The sequence below is a fragment of the Anabrus simplex genome, chromosome 1 (assembly GCF_040414725.1).
Source record: "Anabrus simplex isolate iqAnaSimp1 chromosome 1, ASM4041472v1, whole genome shotgun sequence".
In the NCBI taxonomy this organism is placed as follows: domain Eukaryota; kingdom Metazoa; phylum Arthropoda; class Insecta; order Orthoptera; family Tettigoniidae; genus Anabrus; species Anabrus simplex.
Genome location: NC_090265.1, coordinates 137,756,087 through 137,781,248, shown reverse-complemented (window position 1 = coordinate 137,781,248; position 25,162 = coordinate 137,756,087). Strand labels below are relative to the sequence as shown.

General features: G+C 37.3%; 1 protein-coding gene across 1 annotated transcript in view; it reads right to left on the bottom strand.

Moving 5' to 3' along the window:
* Positions 1 to 15,901: 15,901 nt before the first annotated feature.
* The window catches only part of Nup160 (nuclear pore complex protein Nup160), a 358,544-nt gene continuing 349,283 nt past the window's right edge, over positions 15,902 to 25,162 (bottom strand). The window contains exons 19-20 of the mRNA XM_068225252.1: positions 21,131 to 21,534; positions 15,902 to 18,200 (exon numbers count right to left, since the gene is read on the bottom strand). Of these exons, the coding sequence (XP_068081353.1) occupies positions 18,096 to 18,200; positions 21,131 to 21,534 (509 nt within the window). The 3' untranslated portion in view covers positions 15,902 to 18,095. The remainder of the gene's footprint in view (positions 18,201 to 21,130; positions 21,535 to 25,162) is intronic.

Below are 25,162 nucleotides of genomic sequence, written 5' to 3'. Positions count from 1 at the left end.
GTTTATTGATTTGCTGTTTCTTTATGTTCGTGAATTTGATTTCGTTTCTGATCCATACTAACTGTGATTGAGATGTTGATATTTTAGCCGAAGTTGTTGTGGGTTTAGCTTTTATGGGTATGTACTTAGGAACGAGCTCTAATTCTAGACATTTCTTATTAAGTGTAATTGATTTGTCAATGTTCATGATTTTAATTTTAAGTGATTTGAGCTTTTTGGCTTCGTAATTTGCCTAAGATTGGCCGAATAATTTGTTAAAAATGAAGCCATGTTTTCCAGTGTTGACTTAGTTAAATGTAACAAAAGCTTTTCAGTCTGTCAAACACACAGCAAATACAATGTAAATTAAAACACTATAAACATATCTGAAAAACACGCGCTAACATACAAAGAATGACATGTTCCGTTCTACAAGAACATCCTCAGATTCTATCAAATCACTTAAAAATAAGCTTATATATGTACAGTACTGTTTACGTAGCGTAAACTTGTCAATGATAGAGAGATTAGTGATAACATGAAACGGTAAAGACAAAAAATAAAATGTAATAAATAAATAAAATTTTTTACGCATGAGGTTGTTCTTTTGTGACTTTTAATCTTTTAGGGTTATGTACATTCACGCCAAAAATTACATCCGTAGATAATAAGGTAACACCGATATTGTCCCTTATATCTAGGAAGGCCATAAGCGGTCATTTTGACCGCTTCACTTCCTTGATGGAAATTCTAAGTTCCCATGGAGGGAATTAGATATTTTTCCATACAGAGAGCTCTATTCTGCTCACTACTTGCTTCCTGTGATATTTACAAGTGGCGCTATAGGGGCGTATGATGTAACTAAATAGTATGCCTCTAGCAGTGGTTGCGAGTGGACGAGTTAGTGCCTGTCCCCTGTGTCGTATAGTGCGTAATAATGGCTGGGCGGCAAAAACTTACTCCTGTTCAATTATTAGCGGAACTTGAAAAGCTAGGAGAAGACAAATCAGGTGACGAAGATACATTATCAGATATAGACGCAATGAGTGACGATGAGGATTTTATACCTCAACAGCGTGATAATATGTCGGACAGTGATGGTGATTCGGCTGATGAAAATATGCACACAATGGATTTCGCACCTACGATAGACGCAGTTACTCCTTCAACCAGCCGTGATCAATCTTGCAGCAGAGGACGATCTCTTAGCAGCAGGCATCCTGTTCGAAGTGGAAGGGGACGAGGTGGGAGAGGTCATGAACTGGTAAAGTCTTCTTCATTTGCACCAGGGGATCAGTTATGTGGTAATGATGGAACAACTATTTTGACTGTTGTCGACAGTAGTGGGAACCCCCGTGGAAGGATGGCTGCTCAGAATGTACTGAAAGAGGCAGCAGGGCCTACTTCTCACGCTAAGCGTAACGTAGAGACTAACAGCAAGGTTAGTGCCTGGCGTTTATTCATTGACGCATCCATGTTGAAGCATATAAAGATGTGCACAGAGACCGAAGCTCGTAGACAGACAAGGGATAATAATTGGTCTATTTCTTTGGAAGAATTAGATGCTTTTATTGCTTTGTTATACGCCCATGGAGCTTGTAAACTTACTAGTCTAGCTGTAGATCATATGGGGTCCCCCTGTTTTCACTAACACTATGGCAAGAAACAGGTTCAAAGAAATTCTAAGGTATTTGTGCTTTGATCTCCGTAAAACTAGATCCACTCGTTTGCAGACAGATAAATTTGCTTTGGCTTCGGCTATTTGGAATAGATTTATTGAGAATTGTTATGCGTGCTATAAACCAGGAGCAAATGTCACAGCTGATGAACAGCTCTTCCCCAGCAAAGCTCGGTGCAGGTTCACGCAGTACATGGCCAACAAGCCAGATAAATTTGGCATAAAATTCTGGCTACTGGTAGACGTTGATTCTAAGTATGTGTGCAATGGATTTCCTTATCTTGGGAAAGACGAAATGCGACCCGCCAATGAGTCGCTGCCTGAAAATGTTGTCATGAAACTTATGGACCAATATCTCATGAAAGGACGTAACGTGACCACTGATAACTTCTTTACGTCGGTAAAGTTGGCTGAGAGACTGAAAGAGAAGAAAACTAGTATTGTTGGAACAATCAATCGGGTGAGGAAGGAAATCCCGGTGTCAATCAAAGCACTACGTATGAATCTGTACGAGACTGTCGTTTGGAAGATCACACTACTCTCACAGTATATCAAGGAAAAGTGAACAAGAATGTGCTTCTGCTAAGCACTCTACACCCAAGCATTCCAGTCAGTGAAGATAACAAGAAGCTCCCTAGTACCGGTACTACTGAATTTTATAACGGAACTAAGTATGGTGTGGATGTAGGTGATCAAATGGCGCGTAAATACTCCACTAGAGCTGGATGCTGAAGGTGGCCTGTACATGTATTTTAGAACGTACTTGATCTAGCAGCAATAAATTCATGGATAGTCTACAAGGAAGTTACAGGACAGAGAATCTCTCGACATGATTATATTCTTGAAGTAATACAAGAACTAAGATCTGGTTTTGTGAAGACAAGATCCCGGTTGATTGAACTCCTTACACTTCAGCCTGAGCCTCAGATTCAGGTTCAATGTGCCAGTCGTAAGCGACGACAATGTCAAGTGAACTCCAATTGTAAACAGAACAAAACCTCTGACACATGATCTTCGTGCAACAAAGTAGTCTGTGGAAAATGTTCGTGTAAGGTAATAACTTGCATAAATTGCTTGTCAAGTGCCTAAATAGGCTTGTAAACAAATAGAGACTGTTATTTTTATCATAATTTTTCACAAAGGCATTCAATAGCAAGTCTGCCGAAATATTTCATTGTTACCCATTAGAAGTGAGAGAATATGAACAATTATTAATATTTAAGAATGGATTGATTTGTATACAATACATCCTAATGGTTAACTGTTGTTTTAAAATAAATTATTTAACATTCTCATGTTTCCCAGATCCTGCATCCTAGGTATATGTCAGTAAGCGGCAGCGGTCAAAATGACCGCCCGCGGCCTTTATAGGTATGAGGAATGTTCGGCCGTTCTAGTGTTAAATGGGGCCATTCCTTGGGATGAGCATGGGCAGTGGTCCGTAAACACCACAATCTTCCTGTTCTGGCTCCCCATTTTTGCATCTAATGCCTGCATATACTCTTCAAACAGGGAACTTGTCATCCAAGCTGACTTGTTGCTAGTGTACTTGTACGGTAAATTCGTGACATTTTTTGAACAACATGGCTTCCTAGACTTCCCTCTCATCAGTTGAGGTAGTTTTTCAGTTTCTTCCATATTAGCACCAACCAATACCGTAACTCGCAATTTACTTAATTTTACCCCGTGCAAGATTCTCCTTTCAAAACTGGAGACATATCTGGAATAAGCTGGTAAAAAAATGTGAATTCATCGAGATTAAAAACGTTGCAAGGTTTGCTTATTTTAGCAGGCAGAACCATTTCCTTCCACGCTTCCCTTTCCTCCGCACTTACACTCTCTGCTTCGCCAGAAATTGTTTTGTAAACGATGCCGGCTCAATTTTTAAAGCGGTCCAGCCACCTGTTTGATGCGGTAAAAGGTACCCTTAATTTGCATGCAATTTTTTGGCTGTGTCCTTCACAATAGTCCCACTGAAGGGTATGTTTAAACTTCGCTGCTGTTTAAACCATATTAGCAGAGCTTGTTTTATTTCATCGTACTTCTCAGATTTAACTTCCTTGCAATTTCCTGAAGTATTCCCTGCAGAGGCAAAGATCTCTTCTTTCTTCGCTATAATGCCGTTCAAAGTAGACGGCAGCATCCCCAGCTCCTTTGCCAAAGCAACAGGGGAAAGTGGAGATGACTCCACTTTCTTTTATTGTTAGTGCCTTTCGCTTGATCTCTTTCCTCTGAGTTCCGCTCATTTTCACTTAAAACGTTTGTACGTTGATATTACAAGTACAGCTAACTTCACCAACTCCTATTCATACTAATTACGACGCTACACTATGCTTGGCAATCCGTAGCTTAGGCTTACAAGACGCAAAGACAAGACATGTACTACAGTTTGTTAGCATGTGCTTTCTATCTTCCTCACACCCCCGACACCTGCTTCAAGGATAACGGCAGCAAATGGGAAATCTGGCAACTTATTCTTAGAGATTCTTAGAACCTAGGCCTAAATCGCCCCTGCATTCCTACTGGTTGTCACGGCAAGGGGCGTAGTTTCTGGCTGTTTTGCAAGTACCGCACGGCCAAGCCAGTATTGAGTTTATTTTCTCGCTTCAAACCTCTTCATGCTATAGGTAATGAAGAAAGAAACACAGGTTCGAAGTTGCAGAAATGAGTGCATGGAAAAGTATCTGGGGTATTACGTGGGAGTGATAAAGGCGCAGTAGCAATGCTAGCACATCTAAACGTAAACAGTTCCTTTCCCTGCGAGAATTTTATTTCATGTCTCCTCATCCTTGTGCTACGCTCTAATAATGCGATGTAATAATTACGAGTGACACGATAATACAATGTTTAGCTCGAATAAAGGTAAAATTAAAAATAACTTTCAATTTTATGCCAACACGTGGTATTGCAATGCCTCTGTGTGCCTCTCACCAACACCCAGTTGGCTATCAACATTCGTTCAACTTCATAGACGATCGGGATCTTTCGACCGGCTGTTTGGCGGCATGTGTATCAGCTGGCTGCTGGCCAAGTCGGCTGTTTCCTACATAGAGTCGGGAAGTTGTTTTTGTTCACCTCTGAAAATCTTATCAGTTTAGTTCAAAAACGTAATTTCCTCTACGACAAGACCCATTAGTATTATTGCAACAACAACGTAAGAGAGAATGCCTGGAAGGAAATAAGCAAGGAAATGAAAAATCAAACAGGTTAGAATATTCAATTTTATGGTAGATTAACAGTAATGTTGTGGACAAATACACTTTACGGTTTTTAATTAATGTTTAGGCCACCTCAATTAATGACTTCACCCCGTCGCGGCCCGCAGATTACTGCATTAAAGTTTTATCAAACCATCCATTGCGTGCTGTACGTTTCCCACATAAAATTCCTTTCGATTCTATTCCGCTAGATGGAACGGTGGAGTGGAAATTTCGACTGATGGGTTCGATTCGATTCTACAAGGTGAGAGAGCATCTGCCCGTGTTGTCATAGCACAACGTCTAATGGCCTTGGCAAGCCCACACAGGTTCAGTAACACCAGACACACTGCGAACGTGCGAACGGTCTAACACGGTGCAACTTGCGCGGAGACTGGAGGGTTCTAATCATGGGCTGCTTTGAGCTAACGTTTTCTATCTCAAGGGGCTCTAAAATCTGAACTGTTTAACTGGGAAATATATTTAAAACAGAAAACTTTAAACGGGAAAATATACATATATCTTAATGCAACATCAAGGGACTGATGATTTTAACAGTCAGCAAGTTTTATTTGACAATCAAGAACGACCCATCAGACGAGAGGACTTTGTACCTCAATATGTTTTTAATTCGCTAATCATGATCACTGTCATTTCACTTCATCAAGGTTTTTAATTTGTTTGTGTTATGTAATAATTGTTCTGCTACTGAAGATGGTCTTGAGAATAGGTTGAAACATGTATAGAGTTTGTTTCATCTAACAGACGAGTTGATTTGTATTGATAAGGAGAATTTTATAAATACTTTTATTTGTAAAGTGACAACTGTCAATATGGAATGAGATTTATAACTTGCAATGTATTAGCCTATGTTAATGTGCCAACGGGCCTAAATGTAGGGAATGGAGAGGACTGTTAAAATTCCTTGTAGATAGGGTTAATCAGGGTCCTAAAAGGTAAGTATAAAACATTTGGATCATATTGGTGGAACGGTATGGATTTGTATAAGGAGCAGACGGATGGACATTCCAACAACAGTGTTCTTCAAATTAAACTCAGGTATTCCTTCAAGTGACCTTGTAGGGCATCTTTTCAGTAAGAGCAAAGATGTACTTCTCCCTTAACCCTTTTGCACTCAGCGCGCCGATAGAGAGGTTATGGCGAGAAAGCTCACGGCGCCGATACATCGGCTCTGTCTTATTTACGGATTTTGGTCATTTGCGTAGCTGTTAAATTGTAACAGTTGATCGTATTATTATTTATAAGCTTCATTTTCCGTATTGATTAGATTCAATGTATAGACAAGAAAAGTGTTCCACTGATCAATACTTATTTATTGTGAATGAATTATTACACTAGTACCGGTTTCGGCCTATCATGGCCATCATCAGCTAGTACATAACATTTATAGTCATTAGACAAAATTACAAAGATGTTACGTTAGATCATCCGGATGTCTAATGAAGAATGGAAGTAAAATATATTGCAGTATTGTTATGTTAAAATATTTGTGATTAAAGGTGGTGGTGATGGTTACAATAAACTAAAACCTATTTAGTGTACATGGATTTGAGTACATTAAACACATTAAAACATATAGGCCACAGTATAAAAAACTTGAAAAATTATAACACGTTAAAACATAGTATATATTTTAAAAACGTCTATTAAAATTTGAGTTCATGTTGTGTAGCACTCATTCTTCAAACTTCTTGGGGTTATTGTGCTAATTTAGTTGCATTAGGTGATCGTCGAGAATGTTCTATGGCTGGTATACTTTATATTGATGTGTTGTAAGAACTCTTGTCATTAATTTTTTTTTTTTTTTTTTAATTGAGTACTGTGCAATTCAACTATTGATGTACTCCAGTAAGTTTCATATATACTGCGAGACAGGGTTTGGTTTTAGAGCAGTTGGTGGCGGCACCTCTCGTTGTCTATGCACGTTGTGTGTTTGTTATTATTGTTGTTGTGGAGGTTGTGTGCTGGTATGTTTGGAGACTTGCTGTGTAATAATTAGGGAGCGGATTTTTATGTGCTAAAAATGTGCAAAATATTTATTTTTTATGTGCTGAAAAACTTTAAAATATGTGATAAAAAATTGAAATGATTTTCCTTTAAATATCACATAACTAGTCGCGCTCAAGAAGTAAATAAGTATAATGTTTTATATTAGAATATGGTGCTACCAAACGTGCTCCTTAAGGCAAAATGATGTCTGTGTATGGAAACGTGCTGTATGGTATATTAATTTTTGATATGCCAGAGTAGATATTATGGATGGTTATTTTTTTAAAGGTAATGTTTTGTTTAAATATGGCAAAAGCAACCTATCATCTTTGAAAAAATAGTACCAGTTCGTACTCACCCATCACACGCTGGAATATTAGTTGCTAGAAGTAGTCTCAGAATTGCAGTGAACAACAAAGGTCATCTCCAAATTGTCCATCACAAATGCATGGCGATTATCCCTAAAGAACGCCTTATACTGCGAAAACGATCGCTCCACATCACAGGAAGTCAGACGAGCATAGTTAAAGAGAGGAATGTCACCAACAATAACGCCATCAATTTCGCCAACATGAGCACCCTCTAATACATTAGAAATTTGGCACATTGTTTGAAATCCTCTGTTTTTCCTGAAAAAATGTTGATATTTGACCTTTAACAGTCCCTGTACCTGCGAAGCCGGGAGTGAATCTAATTTATTTTCAACAGCGCGCACTTCCTTCACTGTTTCGGACAACAGGTTAGTGTATTTTTCAAGTATGTCTATAGTTTTACACAAGAAGCTTAGATTGGAAGATATAAACGCCAAATCATTTTTCAAAAAGCTGTCTTTTAGTATCTCTTGAAGAATCTCAATTGACGACGCGTCGTTTTTACCTAGCACGTTCACAACGGATGCAAAACTTTCGAAATTGTCTGCGTAGTATACCACAGCGCTAAGCCAGGTACCCCACCGCGTAACAATAGGCAGAGGAGGAAGCGCAAGATCCGGGTTTTTCTCTTTAAAGAGATCGATTCTTGAGGGTGCTTTTACGAAGACTTTTTTGCCATTAGACACTAATTTATTCACTTGAGGATACTGAGCCCGCACAGTTTCACATAACCTGTGTAGAGCATGAAGAACGCAAGTTACGTGTATCATTTTCGGAAAGCTCACAGAAAGGCCTTCGGCTGCCTTTTTCATGTAAGCTGCACTGTCAGTAAGGAAAAGCAATACATGGTCGTATTTTATACCTTTTGGCCAAAGTAAGTGCATGGCTTCATTGAATAACCTAGCTACAGTGACATGGTTTGCAGCAAGCATTTCTTTACACGCTAACAAATAAGAATGTTCGCAAGCAGTTTTGTCATTCTTCAATACACCAACTACAACATTTCCTACTTTTCTGCCACTTGAATCAGTGGTTTCGTCAATGCTTACCCACAGTTTTTCGCTATCACATACTGCCCGAATTCTCTGTAAAGTTTCTTCGTAACATTTTGGGAGATAGTTTTTCCTTAATGTGGATTCGTCTGGAGGCTCAAAATTAATGTACTTTGTTATGAAATTTCTCAGTCCCGGATTATTTATTTTACCAAGAGGAATGTCGGCGCAAACAAATGCTCTGCACACATCTAAATAATACTGGGAATATTTAGATAGGCCTACATTTGATCAGCTATTAGTAATTGCCGCGAACGCACACGCGAAACAGCCGCAGTATGCTTATTTCCAGACAAATGCTGGATTACTTGAGAACGTTGATCTTCACGTACTGTTTTACCACACGGTTGGAAAAATAAATACTTTTCCATCGGTAGTGAAAATGCGTTTAAATTCCACTACATATTGTTGAAGACGCGACCTTGTTCTCGACTTCTCTTTTGGCATTATTTTGCAGGTTACGACACACGCATTTACGGTGAATCTCTGTTTCAATAAAAAGAATAGCAGCGGACACTGAAGGAAATATTTCTTATGAATCCATACAAAATAACACGACCACGGGAATGATGTATGGACCCGAACAGCTAACCTTACTCTTAGGAGTGATGAAATTTCACTACCTAATGGTGGGGCAATATTCTTCCGAGTCTCCCATGTCGAAACGGAATTACGTCACCTCATCTCTCCGTGATTGCCTTTCGCTGATATTCTATAAACAAAACCCGAGAGGGCTGACTCATAAAGAGTTGGAATGACATCATGCAAAGAAACATCTTGTGCAGCAAATCAAATCGCTGTCTAAATGTAACGACGTAGCCAGTGACCAGCAAGTTTTGGAACTTATGGAGGGAAATCCATAAATAGCCGAAACATTCAGATACATTATGTTAAATACACTTAAACCGTAATCGTAAAATGAAAATATGAGCATTGTTTTATAACACAGAAGCATTTTAAATTTTATTGATCAACAAATATTGCCGATTTATGTGCTTATTATAGATTTTCTTAAAATATGTATTTACATTTTTTAAATGTGAAAATATGCGTTTTTATGTGAAATAAGATTCAGTTTTTACACTTGGGGATGCACAATAGGAATAATGAACTTCGTAACTTACGTTAAAACTTACGCAAGAAAAAATGTAATTACATAAAAATCCGCTCCCTAGTAATAATTCATTCACAATAAATAAGTATTGATCGGTGGAACACTTTTCTTGACTATACACAGTTGATCGTGACGGTATCTTAAAGCATTGAATTTGCATTTAACTCAACAGATATATCCACCAGCCCTACAAAATATTTTTATTTTCGACAAATGAAATCTGTTGACTGTAAATGTTTATGTTGTGGTTATTTGAAGTTGTTATTGCGTGGATCTGTTTTGATTGGCTTATGAATACAAGTTGATCTTGCTATGAGCTTTGTTTATAGTTTATTTCGTTTCCTTGGTATATTGTGTGTTCGCTGTACTTCGTAAACTACATTTTTACTCCTTTTCATAACTCCGTTGTTGCACGTGCTTGCGTCATCTTTTTATCGTAATGGCTAGGCCATATTCAAGCCCGAATGAGGCCGATATCCTTGAATTTTCAGATTTAGACAGTAATAATGACCTCCTTTTGGCGAAAGTGATTCCCATTATGTGGGAAGTGACACGGTCATAACTGCTCACCGTGCATCGGACCGCGAGGACCTGACATCGATGACCGTTACATGTACACTGAATAACTTTGTGCCATGCTTCATGAGTGAATTGCAGGACACACATCATATTGATATCAAATTATTCAGAATTAAATGTTCTTTCTTTCACGTCTAAGAGTAAAGAAGGAAGAAGCAATAAGGTTTGATTTTTCTGTCATTGAAAACCATAATTTATTTTTTGAAATTTATTTTTGAAATTTAATAATTTTTTTGAGATTAACTAATAACAATACATCCTAGGTATATTCATTTCTGAAATGCTCATAGTTTCCTGTATTAAACTGTTTATGTGTTGAATTTTTGTAATTTGCTTTGGAAAATCACAAAAATTAGTCTGAGTGTCTTTGAGCAAACCCCTAAATATAGGCTGAGTGCCAAAGGGTTAAGATGCTGAAATTTGGTGATGAGAATTTTAAGAACCAATTCATTTATTTGCAAAGTAAATGGAAAATTATTTCAAACACTAAGTCATTAACTAAAATGAAAATGATCGAAAAATATTTTGTAAATTCCAAGGTATAATGTTCAGTCTCACCTCGTGATAATAGCCACTTAATGCCACTATGCTTAAAAAAAAAAAAAAAAAAACAACCTGACAAAATGAAGTAATATACTGTATTCCTTCTCCTTGCAAGCCTTTGTATTATTCCCATGTGACAAAATCAGTGATTTCCTGAAGACTAATATTCTGTGAAGTAATTGTAATTTTACTGATTACTTGTTGAAAAAAAGTAATTTGTAGTAAATATAGAGATGGATGATCCACCTAGTCAATACAGACTGTGATTAAATCAATACGGACCCAATACTGGCCATTATGGTCAAGATTATTAATAAAGTAATTCGTAATTGAGTGAAATATTTCTCAAGTAACTGGAATAAAACCATATTACTTTTTCCTTGTACTCTTCCCATCACTGATCAAACACCTTACACATTAAATGGAATAACCTCACCATGCTGGCTTCTCCCAAGGATTTTAAAAGGGTTTGATCTAGAATGCACTTGACACCACAGCAGATGATGGTTTATATGAATAACATGACAAAGAATAAGTTAAGATGAATCTGGATCATCTGACTAAACAATAAAATGGCAGAATATGTATCCCCTTTTACTTTGTGTGCTTCATTAATAAATTTCAGTTTTTTAAATTTTTATTTCTGATGGGGGTGGGGGCTTATAATTCAATAAATACTGAAAGCTCAAGTGGAGCTTTCAAAAGGAGGAAATATAATATGAAGAGACAAGGTGGAATGCAAGAGGACAGATTGTGGCAAATATTCATTTATAGAAGAGAAATTAGGGATTGGAATAATTTATCAAGGGACCTGCTTGATGATTTTCCAAGTCTCTGAAATCATTTAAGAAAAGACTACGTAAACAACTGGTGGAGATTCTGCCACCTGGGTGACAGCCTTAAAACTGCAGATCAATGATGACTGGTTCGTCAAGAATGCAGGATGATTATTTACAGTAATGAGTAATCTCAGACAGTATGAAATCTTTGTTCTAAATTTTTAATACAAATAGAGTATATACAAAAATGAAAATTTCAACAAAATTATCAAACTCATAGTACCAACTGGCACATTACATTCATAAATGTTGTACAATATAGTCCACAAAAACTATTAAAAACTGTATAAAGTACATTTTCTTAAAAAAGAAAATATTAAGATTGAAACTGATTGGCTGATAATTATTTACATCATAATAAGTTCCTACAAAATGAAGAGATCCCCTGGGTAATTCAGAATATTCTGAGTCACCCAAGTTACATGAACACATCCAAGAGCCTGAAAACTATGTTGCAGTCTATCCTATTTACAGTAAAACTTCATTTACATGCTCAGCATTAATATGTTGAATTTTTTTACACTTACTGACTTTCTTCCTAAGATTTTGGCTATAGATATAAAACCTCACTAATAGGACTAATTCTAAGGGAAATGCAAAGAAAAATGTAAAATACAAATATTTATGGTGATTTGTATTCTTCCAGGGAACCATTCCTTCAGTCATGAGTAATAAATTTCATTATTATTATTATTATTATAAATTATATTTGGTGATTGCTTTTGTTATACTTAATATTATTCCTATTATGGCATCTATGGCTGAGTATGACCTCATATGTTAACCCCTTCCCAGCGTCAACAGCTTATAAGCGTCAAGGTAAATACCGTATTCGCAAGTTGCGTGAACTGCTTATAAGTGTCATCCAAGTTCGTTTATTACAGATTGCATCAACCGTTTATAAGCATCAGAAATTTATAGATATTCTTCTGACATCTATTGGCCTTACTTTGCAATAAAGTACTACATTTTATTTCCATGGAATGTCGTCTTCCATGTAGAATTCATGTGGCAGTGCACAAACATTTTCCATGTGGTCAGCAGTCAAAGCAATATGGTTTTCGTGCTATAACCCCCGAGTGTAAACAAAGTAATTTAGCAGTGCTATTGAGCGAATGCTCTTGCTTTGCCATGAAAGTGAAGACGAAAGTGACAATTATTCTTCCGAATCGAGTTACAATTCTACAATGACAGGCACGAATGTGAAGAAATTGAAGACATTCAGAGTGACTAAGTTACGATTGGAGGGCCGCACAACAGAAGCCTATGGAGTGAGTGAGTGTGTACAGTTTTGTATAAGAAAATACAGATATTAGGTCATTAAAGAAGCATGGTTTTGTATAAAGGTGGAAAATGGATATATTAAATAATTTATGCATGGAACTTTGTATAAAGTAAGGAAATTAAACCATTAATAAAGGAAACTAAGTCCATAAGAAAATATCATTATGTTACTAGAGAAATTATTGCATTTTTTAATTAAAAGAAGCATAGTTTCATATAAAGGTAGAAAATACATTATTATTGTCCATTGTTCCGAATATCATTAATAATCTCAGTTAGGTAATGAAACTGTCTTTAAAATATTTGTGAGATACATCCCACAGTACTGGCCATTTAAAAACTGATGAAATCAATTCCACTGTTCCAAAAGAGGTGTTTAGCTCGGGATAACACACTTATAGCTGAGCAGCAAGAAACAACTGACCTGATTTGAAGCGGCGTTGGGCAGTAAGCGTGAGTAGTAGAGCCAATTCTGATCTTTGTCTGGCCAAGCCCCAGCTCAACCGCTGGCTTGATTCTACACGCTCAACTGCTCAGGACCGCTTGTTAATGCTTGCTGCTTCAAAACTCTTTCTGTGTGGCCCTACCCTTACTTAGGGTTTAGCTATTGCTAAGGCTCTGATGAAGACGCAGTTTACAGTTAGTGAGAAAGAACAAATAGTCCATAATAATGAATTTCAGAGTAAAACAGTGCTGTATAATTTCTATATACACTGGCATCCAAAAAAAGCATAACACTTGGTATTTAGGTACGAAGCTTGGTTAAATTCTACAATGAATATGATTACCATACTTTTTCCAATATTTATTGATTGGCTAGTGCTTATGAACATTACCTGAAGAAGATCAACATGAATAAAAACAGAAGGCTTTTTAATGCAATACTGTAACCCATTGAAACGATGGTAAGTTGCTCCCACAGATTTCTTATTAATTGTGCACTGTCTGGCTCCATGGCTAAATGGTTACTGTGTTGGCCTTTGGTCACAGGGGTCTCGGGTTCGATTCCTGGCAGGGTCAGTAATTTTAATCATCATTAGTTAATTTCTCTGGCACGGGGGCTGGGTGTATGTTGTCTTCATCATCAATTCATCCTCATCACGATGAGCAGGTCGCCTACAGGTGTCAAATCTAAAGACCTGCACCTGACAAGCTGAACATGTCCTTGGACACTTCCAGCATTAAAAGCGATACTCCATTATTTCATCATTGTAGTCGCTCTTGTAACTTTGACACTGATTGACCAGTATCTGAGCATTGCCTGAGGAGTTTATAAACCATAAACAACTTATAAACATCCCTCCAAGTCCCGTGGACTTGCCAAAAGCAGTAGCTTTGGTGTATATTGGCCGTAGTTACTGCTATGTAGCCAAGGTTTTGAATACGTCTCCTACAAGCATTCATCAGGCTGTAAAATGATTTCAGAATCAACATACCTACCACAGAAAGCCTGGTTCAGGCCAGTCTAGGTGCACTTCTACCTTGCAAGAACTCTTGCTGAGGCTACAAGTGTTGAGGAACCAACATCTTACAGTGGTTGAGGCTTGAAGTAGTCAGGTGCAGGTCCATGCTATAGCTGTGAGTGCAAACAGTCATAAGGAGGCTCTATGAGGCAAATTTAGCCATAAAAAGCTACCCTGAGGACAGCTGGTGGAAGAGAGAGTGTGTGGAGAAGAGCAGGAGAATGTTTTGCCCCTGTAACTTTGTAGGATGCTAAAAGGTTAGTTTTTTCCACCTATTCAATACATATAAATTTTATAAATTAGGAATTTATTGTTGATTCCACTTGAGACATGTTTCGCCCTTCATTGAGGGCATCATCAGTCAAAATATCACCTCAAGGTAAAAAATCAGGTAACTGGTTAGTAGTTGACGGTACAAATTAATACATATTATTAATACAATTACAAAAATTAAGTATGGGAAATAGTTGTACAAAAGTGATGGTTGAACATATAGGTTTATAGATGAAAAGTCAGCACCAATGCCTAAAATTAACATAGTAGAGTTCGGCAGTGGTGCTCTGGAGAAACAGTTGACGCAATCATAGGGAAATAAAAAGTTAAAAAATATTTACATTAAAACAATTAAGGGAGAAAAGGTGTAGTGTTTGGCGTCAATGTTTGTATCCAAAAATTAATGTCAAAGGTTGGTAACTATACAGTATTTACATTGTTCAATTGAACAGTTGAGATAAAGTTTTAAAAATATTTACATTATAACATTCAGCGTAAATGTTTGTAATAGTTGGTAACTATATAGTAATTACATTATCTAATTGAATAGTTGAGAATTTACAAATATATACATAATTACAAAAGAGCAGCTGGTGTGCAAGGATAAAAAAATTTTAGTACCAAGTGCGTCCTGATGTTTTAGAGGTTGGAAGAAGGAATTAGTATTGACATTTCAGAAAAATGTAGAGCAGTTTAATTTAGTTAAAATCACCGGGGGTAGGGAAATATTTCATAGTCAAATGAGGTTTTATAGGCATCAAGCTGGAAGTTTTTCAGTTGCAGTGCCGAGATCGGTACGGAGACTGGTCAGTGTGGATGGAGATTCATGGGTATTCCGTGCGTTTGAACGGCAACAATGGTGACAGTTATTAGTGGGTAATTGCTGGTTATATGGGTAACTAATAACTGTCACCATTGTTGCCGTTCAAACGCACGGAATACCCATGAATCTCCATCCACACTGACCAGTCTCCGTACCGATCTCGGCACTGCAACTGAAAAACTTCCAGCTTGATGCCTATAAAACCTCATTTGACTATGAAATATTTCCCTACCCCCGGTGATTTTAACTAAATTAAACTGCTCTACATTTTTCTGAAATGTCAATACTAATTCCTTCTTCCAACCTCTAAAACATCAGGACGCACTTGGTACTAAAATTTTTTTATCCTTGCACACCAGCTGCTCTTTTGTAATTATGTATATATTTGTAAATTCTCAACTATTCAATTAGATAATGTAATTACTATATAGTTACCAACTATTACAAACATTTACGCTGAATGTTATAATGTAAATATTTTTAAAACTTTATCTCAACTGTTCAATTGAACAATGTAAATACTGTATAGTTACCAACCTTTGACATTAATTTTTGGATACAAACATTGACGCCAAACACTACACCTTTTCTCCCTTAATTGTTTTTAATGTAAATATTTTTTAACTTTTTATTTCCCTATGATTGCGTCAACTGTTTCTCCAGAGCACCACTGCCGAACTCTACTATGTTAATTTTAGGCATTGGTGCTGACTTTTCATCTATAAACCTATATGTTCAACCATCACTTTTGTACAACTATTTCCCATACTTAATTTTTGTAATTGTATTAATAATATGTATTAATTTGTACCGTCAACTACTAACCAGTTACCTGATTTTTTTACCTTGAGGTGATATTTTGACTGATGATGCCCTCAATGAAGGGCGAAACATGTCTCAAGTGGAATCAACAATAAATTCCTAATTTATAAAATTTATATGTATTGAATAGGTGGAAAAAACTAACCTTTTAGCATCCTACATTCAGTATCTTCAATACGGATAGCAATGATTTTTATCACTTGCCCTGTAACTTTGCCGAGATTACACTGTTTGGAGAAAGTTCCATGATTCTGTGGGGTTGTGTAAACTTCAGTTAACTGTACCGATCTTATATTCAATGAGAACCACTTCCTCACAGCATACAGGTGTGTTGAAGAGATTTTCATTAATCATGCAATATCATTTGCATTCACTTTCAATGACACTTTGTGCTTATGCACAATAATGTAAGACCGTCATGCTGCTCAGAGTGTCATGGAATTTCTTCCAGAGGTCAACAATTCCCACTCTGGACTGGCCAACTAGCAGTCCAGACTTCAACCCTATTGAGCATGTGTAGGACATGATTGGTTGTCACCTTCGGCGTCAAGTTTTCAACAGTCTGGATGAAGAAAAAGTGGCGTTTCAAGAAGAATGGGAGAACAATACAACAAGAGGGCATTTGGGGATTGATCAGGATCATGGCCAGAAGACTCGCAGCATTAATTACAGCCAGGGGTGGCACACCACCTCCTATTGATCATGCAATCAACATCCAACAAGTTTCCAGTACTTTCTTTAAACTTACATAATTTAAATCAATAAGTTTGGAAATGAGAAAATCTGTCAGATTCTGTTCCTTTTGATTTTAAAAACCTTATCTTCTTAAATGTTTTGAACATTGTTGTCTTGGGAGCAGGTATGGTAAGATTATTTCTTTTATTCTGTAAATATATTTTTAAAATATCAGGTGTTATGCCTTTTTTGGAGGGCAGTGTAGATATAATTTAGCCTACTCTTTCACTTATGCATTTTATTACACATGATTTTTACCTTCATATAGATGAAGTTTTACTGTATGAGCTATCACCATCTCTAAAGCATTCATTTCTTATCGCTTCAGAGAGAACCATTCTTAGCAAGCTGTGATTGCTGTTAACAATGCCAAAGAATACGCTGTGTCTGACCATTTTCTATGAAGGCACAGAGTGAAGAATAAATGTACAGTATTTTAAGGGAATGAAAGGGAGAGTAACAAACTACCTTAGAGAACTGATCATGGGTTAAAATAAGAAAGCCCGAGAGTTACTTGCATTGAGCAAACATGCTAGGAATAAAGACTTAACCTATTAGATAAACTCAAAGATATGAGTTTCATTCTTGTTTCCGTATTGAACTGAGATCACAGAGATGAGTTATTTATAAGGTTCAACCTATTCAATACTAATTACATGTTGTACAGATGTTATTCACAACACTTATTCAACATGGGACCAGTTTCGACATTTAAATGTCATCATCAGCCATAAAACGGGATGTGAATGGACATACAAAGACTTTTGTGTTTTGACAACATATCAAGGAACCTTCTTTTAATCTTTGAATGGTGAGAGGCTATGCACATATTTCAATGTGTCACTACACCACTTTTAATTAATGTGTCCTCGCTCATTTGTTTGTGATTTGTTTTACGACTGATGACATTTAAATGTCGAAACCGGTCCCATGTTGAATAAATGTTGTGAATAACATCTATACAACACGTAATTAGTATGGAATAGGTTGAACCTTTTAAATAACTCATCCCTATTAGATAAACTGACGAAAGGGGAATATGATCCAAGAGGATAGTGACAGTTTGACAGCTGAGTGCTGGTTCTTTACTAGCCCATTAAAGTATGTTAGAAAAGTACAATCATTTGAAAAAAATCAGAAACAACATTCAAATTCTTTGGCATTCTTCACAAGAATTAAAAATTCTACTGTACACACAGAGCATGTCTCTCACTGAAACATTTCTATTTTAGTGTTTTAATGGTACTTGCATAGAATAAAACCAAATTAATGACTTCAAATGTCTGAAGTAGTCACTGTACATCACTAAAAATGTTAGCAGCTGAAGAGATGATCACGAATGGCCACGCACAGTGCTCTTTCGAAATAGAATATGTTGGGAAACTTGCATAGCTTCTTCTGTGTACCTGTCTCTTACTTTTTCCACTTCTTTCAACAGCTGAAACAATAAATGGATTTTTTTTTTAATAATGCATTTGAAACAGCAACAGATCAACTTTAGACTGAGATGATCAAGAAATGTGACAGGTAAGTGTGAAATAACTGCACAGAATACCAATGGTATATCCTTTGACTATATCTCAAACCAATCTGCTAGCAAAGAAACAAAAATATAGCACAACTATCAAAGCGATTCTTAGTTGCTTAGAACAGAACACTTATAGGCATTATGGAAAAGTAGGATGTGTATTTTCAGTCTACCAAAAAGCTGTCTGGATCAGATTTTCTGAATACATTAGGCAATAAAGGAATGTTATGAGAGAAAAACTTATATTAATGAATTGCAGATTTAGAGAGTTGACAGTTTATCAGTATGTGAAATATTGAATGCAATATACCCAAAGGGTTGAACTATTACGTGTACTACTGACCACAGATGATGGGTGATGATACACCATTGGCTGATAGGGAAGTGGAAAGCAATTGGTCATTCTGCACAAAGTACTGTACACTCCAGCTAAGGAGAGTCTCCTCAAAGATGAGGAAGAGACGCATATCATTAAGTAACAAGAGAAATATTGCACTGATCATCCTGACGTATTATAAATTATATAATAAGATGGATACACATAAAGAGAATGCACGATTCAAGATTTCTGGAACAACTGGTACAGTATAACAGATACAAAAAATACCATAACAGGGTGCAGGTGGATCAGAGAATTAAGAGGGAATCTGAAGGAAATTGGACATTGGCCTTACATCAGAAGACACCACAGATAAGATAAAATTTAACATAAAAACACAAACATCAGCTTCACACTAACAACATAAATATTTTCAGAAAGGGCATGAAGACTGGAACATATGAAAAAGTACTGGGAGAGACTTAGCTAATGGAATGACTAAAGTGATCATAATTATGTGGTCATGAAAGTGAAAGAAGAAAAAGTAGGAGAAGAAGATGGATGAACACCAGTGTATTTTCAGACCATCGTAAGGTTATCTAGTCCACATTTTAAGAATACATCAGACAACAAAGGTCAAGAAAGAAATACTTTTATGATTTGTAGGCCGAAAGAGCTAACAAAAGACAACAGTTACTCCACATTTAATGATATCAAGTAAAGGACTAGAGTGGATGATTTTGCAGACGTAATTAGCTTGTCCCAGAAACTTGCAGTTTCCGATTTAAACTAGACTACTTACGGCAGTATCAGATGCATTAATTCACAGTTATTGTTCATATGATGAGTCATTTGGTAGGATTCTTTATGCGGCAGAAAGAAATCAAGAAAGGAAGAGAGAGATGATGAAAACTATTCTGAGTTACACTGATGACCTATGGCCCAGATGTTACAACTAATAGTTTAAAAACTTGGAACTTTAATAGACGTGTAAGGAATATGTTAGGAAGAATTACAGGTACAAGTTATATCTACAGGAATGAGATGCAAGACGTTTAGATGTCATGTAAGCACTTCACAGGGAAATTTAGTGTTTACAGGTAAGAAATGCTAATATAGAACAGGTGGACCATTTCAAATTCTTGAGTTTTGAAATAGAATTTAAAATATTGCAAAGTTAATGCAGTGAGTTCTCTACTAAAGTTAAAAATATTTTTCAAGAACGAGGTTACTCGACCAAATTAGTGTGGTGATTTATGAGGGTAGAATAACAAAGCAGTAATACAGAGCAAAAGGTCAAGAATGAGCCTGCAGAGCACTAGCACAAATGAATTGATTTTGCAAAGGCAGTATGATGGGGATGGATGAAGAGACATTATGAGGAAATCTTAGATCTGTGGATATTCTGAGCAGGGATGAACCCATAAGACAATGGTTATTCCATAATTAATGATTTCACATAAAAGAAGTGGGTAGGTGATTTCACAACCTGAGATCATGAAGTCATTTTTCCAAGAGGTTTCCAGATCAAACACTTAGAGCATAAAAGCCTATGGAGATATTTTTCTTCTTAAAGAAGTGCTAGAGCAGATGACATAAACCTCTTTAGACATTGAGGAGCAGTGAAAAGTGGACATTTTTTTTTTTTCTAACTTCAACCAGATAAACACTATGAAAGTGACAAGCCTAAGTGAGACCAGGTGGGAAGAGGAGAAAAGGTATTGCAGAAAGGATAAGACTGAATGTAAATAACAACATAACTTATGACAATTGTTATAATTTCGCTACCGGGAGGAAAAAGAAAATTGAATACAGGCAACAAGTACTTATACGTTTTCATAAAATGGAAAAAAAAAATAGATGAAGATACCTTGGACATCAATGAACAGATGGATAGAGAAAGAATGTAGAACAAATAATGGAAATACAAAAGGCGGGAAAGAGAGGATGAGAAAAACTCAGATTAGCATAAGCAAAAGGGGTCTGGATGAGAACATGCCGATTTTGTTTTTTGTTATATTTTTTATGTCGCACCAACCCAGAGAGGTTTTATGGCAACAATGGGATAGGAAAGCCCTAGGAGTTGGAAGGAAGCAGCTGTGGCCTTAATTAAGGTACAGCCCCAGCATTTGTCTGGTGTGAAAATGGGAAACCATGAAAAACCATCTTCAGAGCTGCTGACAGTGGGGTTCAAACCAATTATCTCCCAAATGCAAGTTAACAGCAATACACCTCGAACCATATGACAATCTTGCTCCGTGTTGATGGATGAGGAGTGGTGGAGAGACTGAATAAAATGGAGAAAAATCAAATTTGTCCCAACTTAGCTGCATCTAAAAATAAATGACTATTTTATTATTACTACTACTATATTCCCCTCTATATGATCTACTGTATACTTATAGCCCATCTGGGATCTACTACCAATTTACTTCAAACATTGCAAATGATTAACAAAGATAAAGGGGTAAATAAGTCCAGATGAGTACCAGGATGTGTTTTTTCTTTAATTTCAACTTACCTCAGAATAAGTTTGGGGACTTTCTTCAGCAGCAATACGTAGTTCCATGACTAGTCTGTCAATGGTGTGCAGTGGTACATACACATATGGTTCTCCAGGAGCAAGACTTGATGTAAGGCCGAATTCCTCCTTGGAGCGGCCTAAAGTTGCCCACATCAACTGCTGCGCCAGGTGAGAGGCTTCCTCCAATCGACCAGCTGCTAGGTATTCACGGAGGAGTTCAGCACTGTTGATGCGTCTGTACGAAGCCATCAACCAATGAGGCAGAAAGAAGCCGGCTTGAAGTAGTACTCTCGTTACAGCTTTATGCAAAGAACTCTGATGAGGTTTTTCATAACGTTTTATCAATACCTCCAGCAACTTCCAGGATAGATTTAGGGCATTGGCGTCTCCAATACCAAATTCTACAGTCAGAACAAATGTTTTCATAAGATCTTTTTCAAATAAAGACAATATTTTTACAACAACACTAATAAACAGGACTCAAAAATTTTGTTTCTGACCTAGGCACCAATTCCAAAAACCAGGTGCCACAATAATATAGAGTGATGCATAGGCCTACATATTTTGGCCTTAAATTATAGTACAAACAACTTAGTGTACAGGCTATCCCTTGAATATTTCAGCAAAATAAGGCAATACAAGTAACATTTTACAGATTAGCAGTGTCTGCTTTGTTTCATTTATGTCCATGCACATGTCTTGTAGTTTGAGCACTGAAATACCTATTTTTCACTGTTCTGGATGGATCACAATTCTTTAATGATGGGCCATTCATATGGTTCGTGGTGTGGGTTACTGTTATGTCCTAGCATGTGAATCATGGGCAATGGCTGAGTGGCCTAGTAAGTGGTCCTGAGAGTTGGAATACCAGTCGCAGTGGAATGGGAGAGGGCATCTCAGACACATTCTGAGTCATGACCCTCCATGTGGTCAGGCAGCTAGGACTATACAATCCACCAGGGTTCCTAACCCATTAGAGGAGATATCCTCACTGAGACTATGTGTAAGTAGGGTAGCATCTTGATTCACAGAATTTACTGAGTTCAGAACAGTTTAACACATTGATGTCCGGCCCATCTGACGTATAACTGGCGCCTGTGGCCGGAAGTTTTTGGCAGGGACATTGAGTTATTGCAGGGTATCATAATTTAATAATTTTAGGTTCATTCACAGTTATATCTGTCCACTTTAAAGTTTTTGGTGAGATTTTATATTTCGGTTCATTTTGGTAATGATATCTGTTTGATTCCTCCACCATATACGCCAACAAATCATTACAAATGAACAACTTGACATCACAATCTATATTTTCAGGTTCACTCGGCGAAGTATTAACGCCAGGCGTCCACGAGAAAGACTCCAAAAACAGTATAATATCCTGTTAGGCCACTCACTGCCAGAAATAGGGAGAATATTATCAACAGTACTTACATCTAGACCATCTTTGCTATCTGAAGCATCAGGTCATTGCTCGCATGGTGCAATAAACGTGTCATTCAACGCATCACTTCCACATAAATGCATGACACTAGGACTAGAATTATCATTAGACAATTCATCTTCACTCTCCTCACAATCACGAGAAACATCTGACAAATTTTCAGCGTATAATTCATGTATAGTATCACCAGGAGTCAGTCCACTGTTTTTGTTTACCGGCGCTGCCATTTTTGTTTACTAGCGTTGATGGATACACGGAAGATATTCAAAGGCAAAAACAAATGCCACTGATGCACTAAAATGGGCAAAACCAGTACTAAAAGAAGCGTAGATTTTCTACCATTTAGGCACATCAACGTAAATCTCCAAATAGTTCCTCAATAACCGTTAGATGGCATCAGAAGACAGACTTGCACAAACACGTATTCATACGTGATCGGCTGCAGAGCACCGTGCTTGGAAACGTATAGATAGTGAGCGGACAGCATTGTGATAAGCAAGCCTCGGACCTCCCATCTGATAGGCGAGGGGTTTCTTGGAAACTAGACAAATGAAAGGGAATGGGAAGCTATCAATATTAATTGGGCTTATGGAAGAAAGAAAGTAGAACTGTCCGAGTCAGCAAAGAGGATAAGTCTGGGGGCGTTAGGAGTTAATGGTATTCAAGTAAGGAGAAAGAATGAGGAAGAGATAGGAGATTATAAAGTGTTCTTGACAGGTGTTAAAAAGAGAAGGTCAGAGTATGGGATAGGACTGTTCATCAAGAATATACTATTGCATGCAACATAGTTTCTGTTAGGTGCGTAAATGAGTGAATGATGTGGGTAAATTCGACAATTGGAGGAATTAGGACGAGAATTCTCAGTCTATTCACAATGTGAGGGTGCAGATGAGGAGGAAGTTGGTAAGTTTAATGAAGCACTGAGTGACATCCTACTCAGGGTCAGAGCAAGGAGGGGATAGTGCTAACGGGTGATTTAAATCCAAGGATTGGAAATAGAACTAAAGCTGATGGGTAAATGTGGGGAAGCTAATAGGAATGGGAAGAGCTTACAGGACTTCTGTGCTAGCATGGGATTAGCAGTTATCAATACATTCTTCGAGTATAAGGCTAGCACTACCCATCGTGGCTTCACCTGCGTTTCGTTTAATTGAAGCATTCATTGCAGTTGCTTGATTAACTCCTGCTTAACACCCTGATGCCGGCCCCGTGGTGTAGGGGTATCGTGTATGCCTCTTACCCGAAGGCCCTAGGTTCGATTCCCGGCCAGGTCAGGGATTTTTACCTAGACCCGAGGGCTGGTTCGAGGTCCACTCAGCCTACGTTATTACAATTGAGGAGCTATCTGATGGTGAGATCGCGGCCCCGGTCTAGAAAGCCAAGAATAACGGGTGAGAGGATTCGTCGTGCTGACCACACGACACCTCGTAATCTGCAGGCCTTCGGGCTGAGCAGCGGTCGCTTGGTAGGCCAAGGTCCTTCAAGGGCTGTAGTGCCATGGGGTTTGGTTTGGTTTGGTTTGAATACCCTGATATATATATATATATAAATTAGAACACATTTGATGTGCTTCTTTTTCATACTTGCCGACAAAATAAATTTGTAAAAGCCGAGTTTTCTCCTCCCATGGCCAGCAAGATCCCCAGATCTGTCCCCGATAGAACGTGGGACCAGCTCGGACGTCAGCTTCGTCCCAGTGCCAGTATCCAGAATATAAAGGACCAGTTACAACAGTTGTGGACCAGTTTTCCTTAGGAGAGGATACAAGGGCTTTATGACACCCTTCCCAACCAAATCAGTGCATGCAACCATGCCAGAGGGAGTTCAACGCCATACTGATAAGTGAGCTTGCACTAAGTTCTTTGTAAATTTGACTCAATTTTGAAATCAAATAACATCACATACCCTCTCAACATGTGAAGTTTCATTTTGTTTCCTCCTCCCCTTCTGGATTCTTGAATTTTTTTTTGTCAAGCAGTGTTTATTTGAAAGGAAAGGTAAATTTGAATCTTTATTGGGTAATGAATTTATTATAATTTGCTTTTAATTCATCCATCCACATAAAAATCAGATCTACTGGCAGGTAAAAACTGGGAATACCAATGCCAGAAAAAACTAGGCGTAACACACTCTGCTTCCAGTCACCATGGCAACCTGGCAGGTGGAAATTTTCAAGCCCTGCTAAGAACACACACATAATATAAACACTAAAATACCACTGTTTACATCTCAGGGTTAACAAGGCTAACTTCAACATCGCTAGTACTCAGATCACTAGCAAACTAGGAACATTAGAGAAAAAAGGATAAAGCACCGTGGCCAACGTATAATATGGAACCTTGGTAAAAAATTTGAGGGAAGCAAAATTACTGAACTTTGGTGATAATTCAGGAAGATTTTCATTCAAACAATTTTTCATGTTTTATTCAGACAAATTTCTAGTGATACCTTGTTTTTTAATGTAATAAACAAATAGAATGACATTTTTTTATCTGCAATGTCCAATGTTTTTTTAAAAAACGATGTATCGATTATTTTTATCAATGTGAAATGGCTAAGGGTGTGATTTTGTGGTGTTTATTTTACCT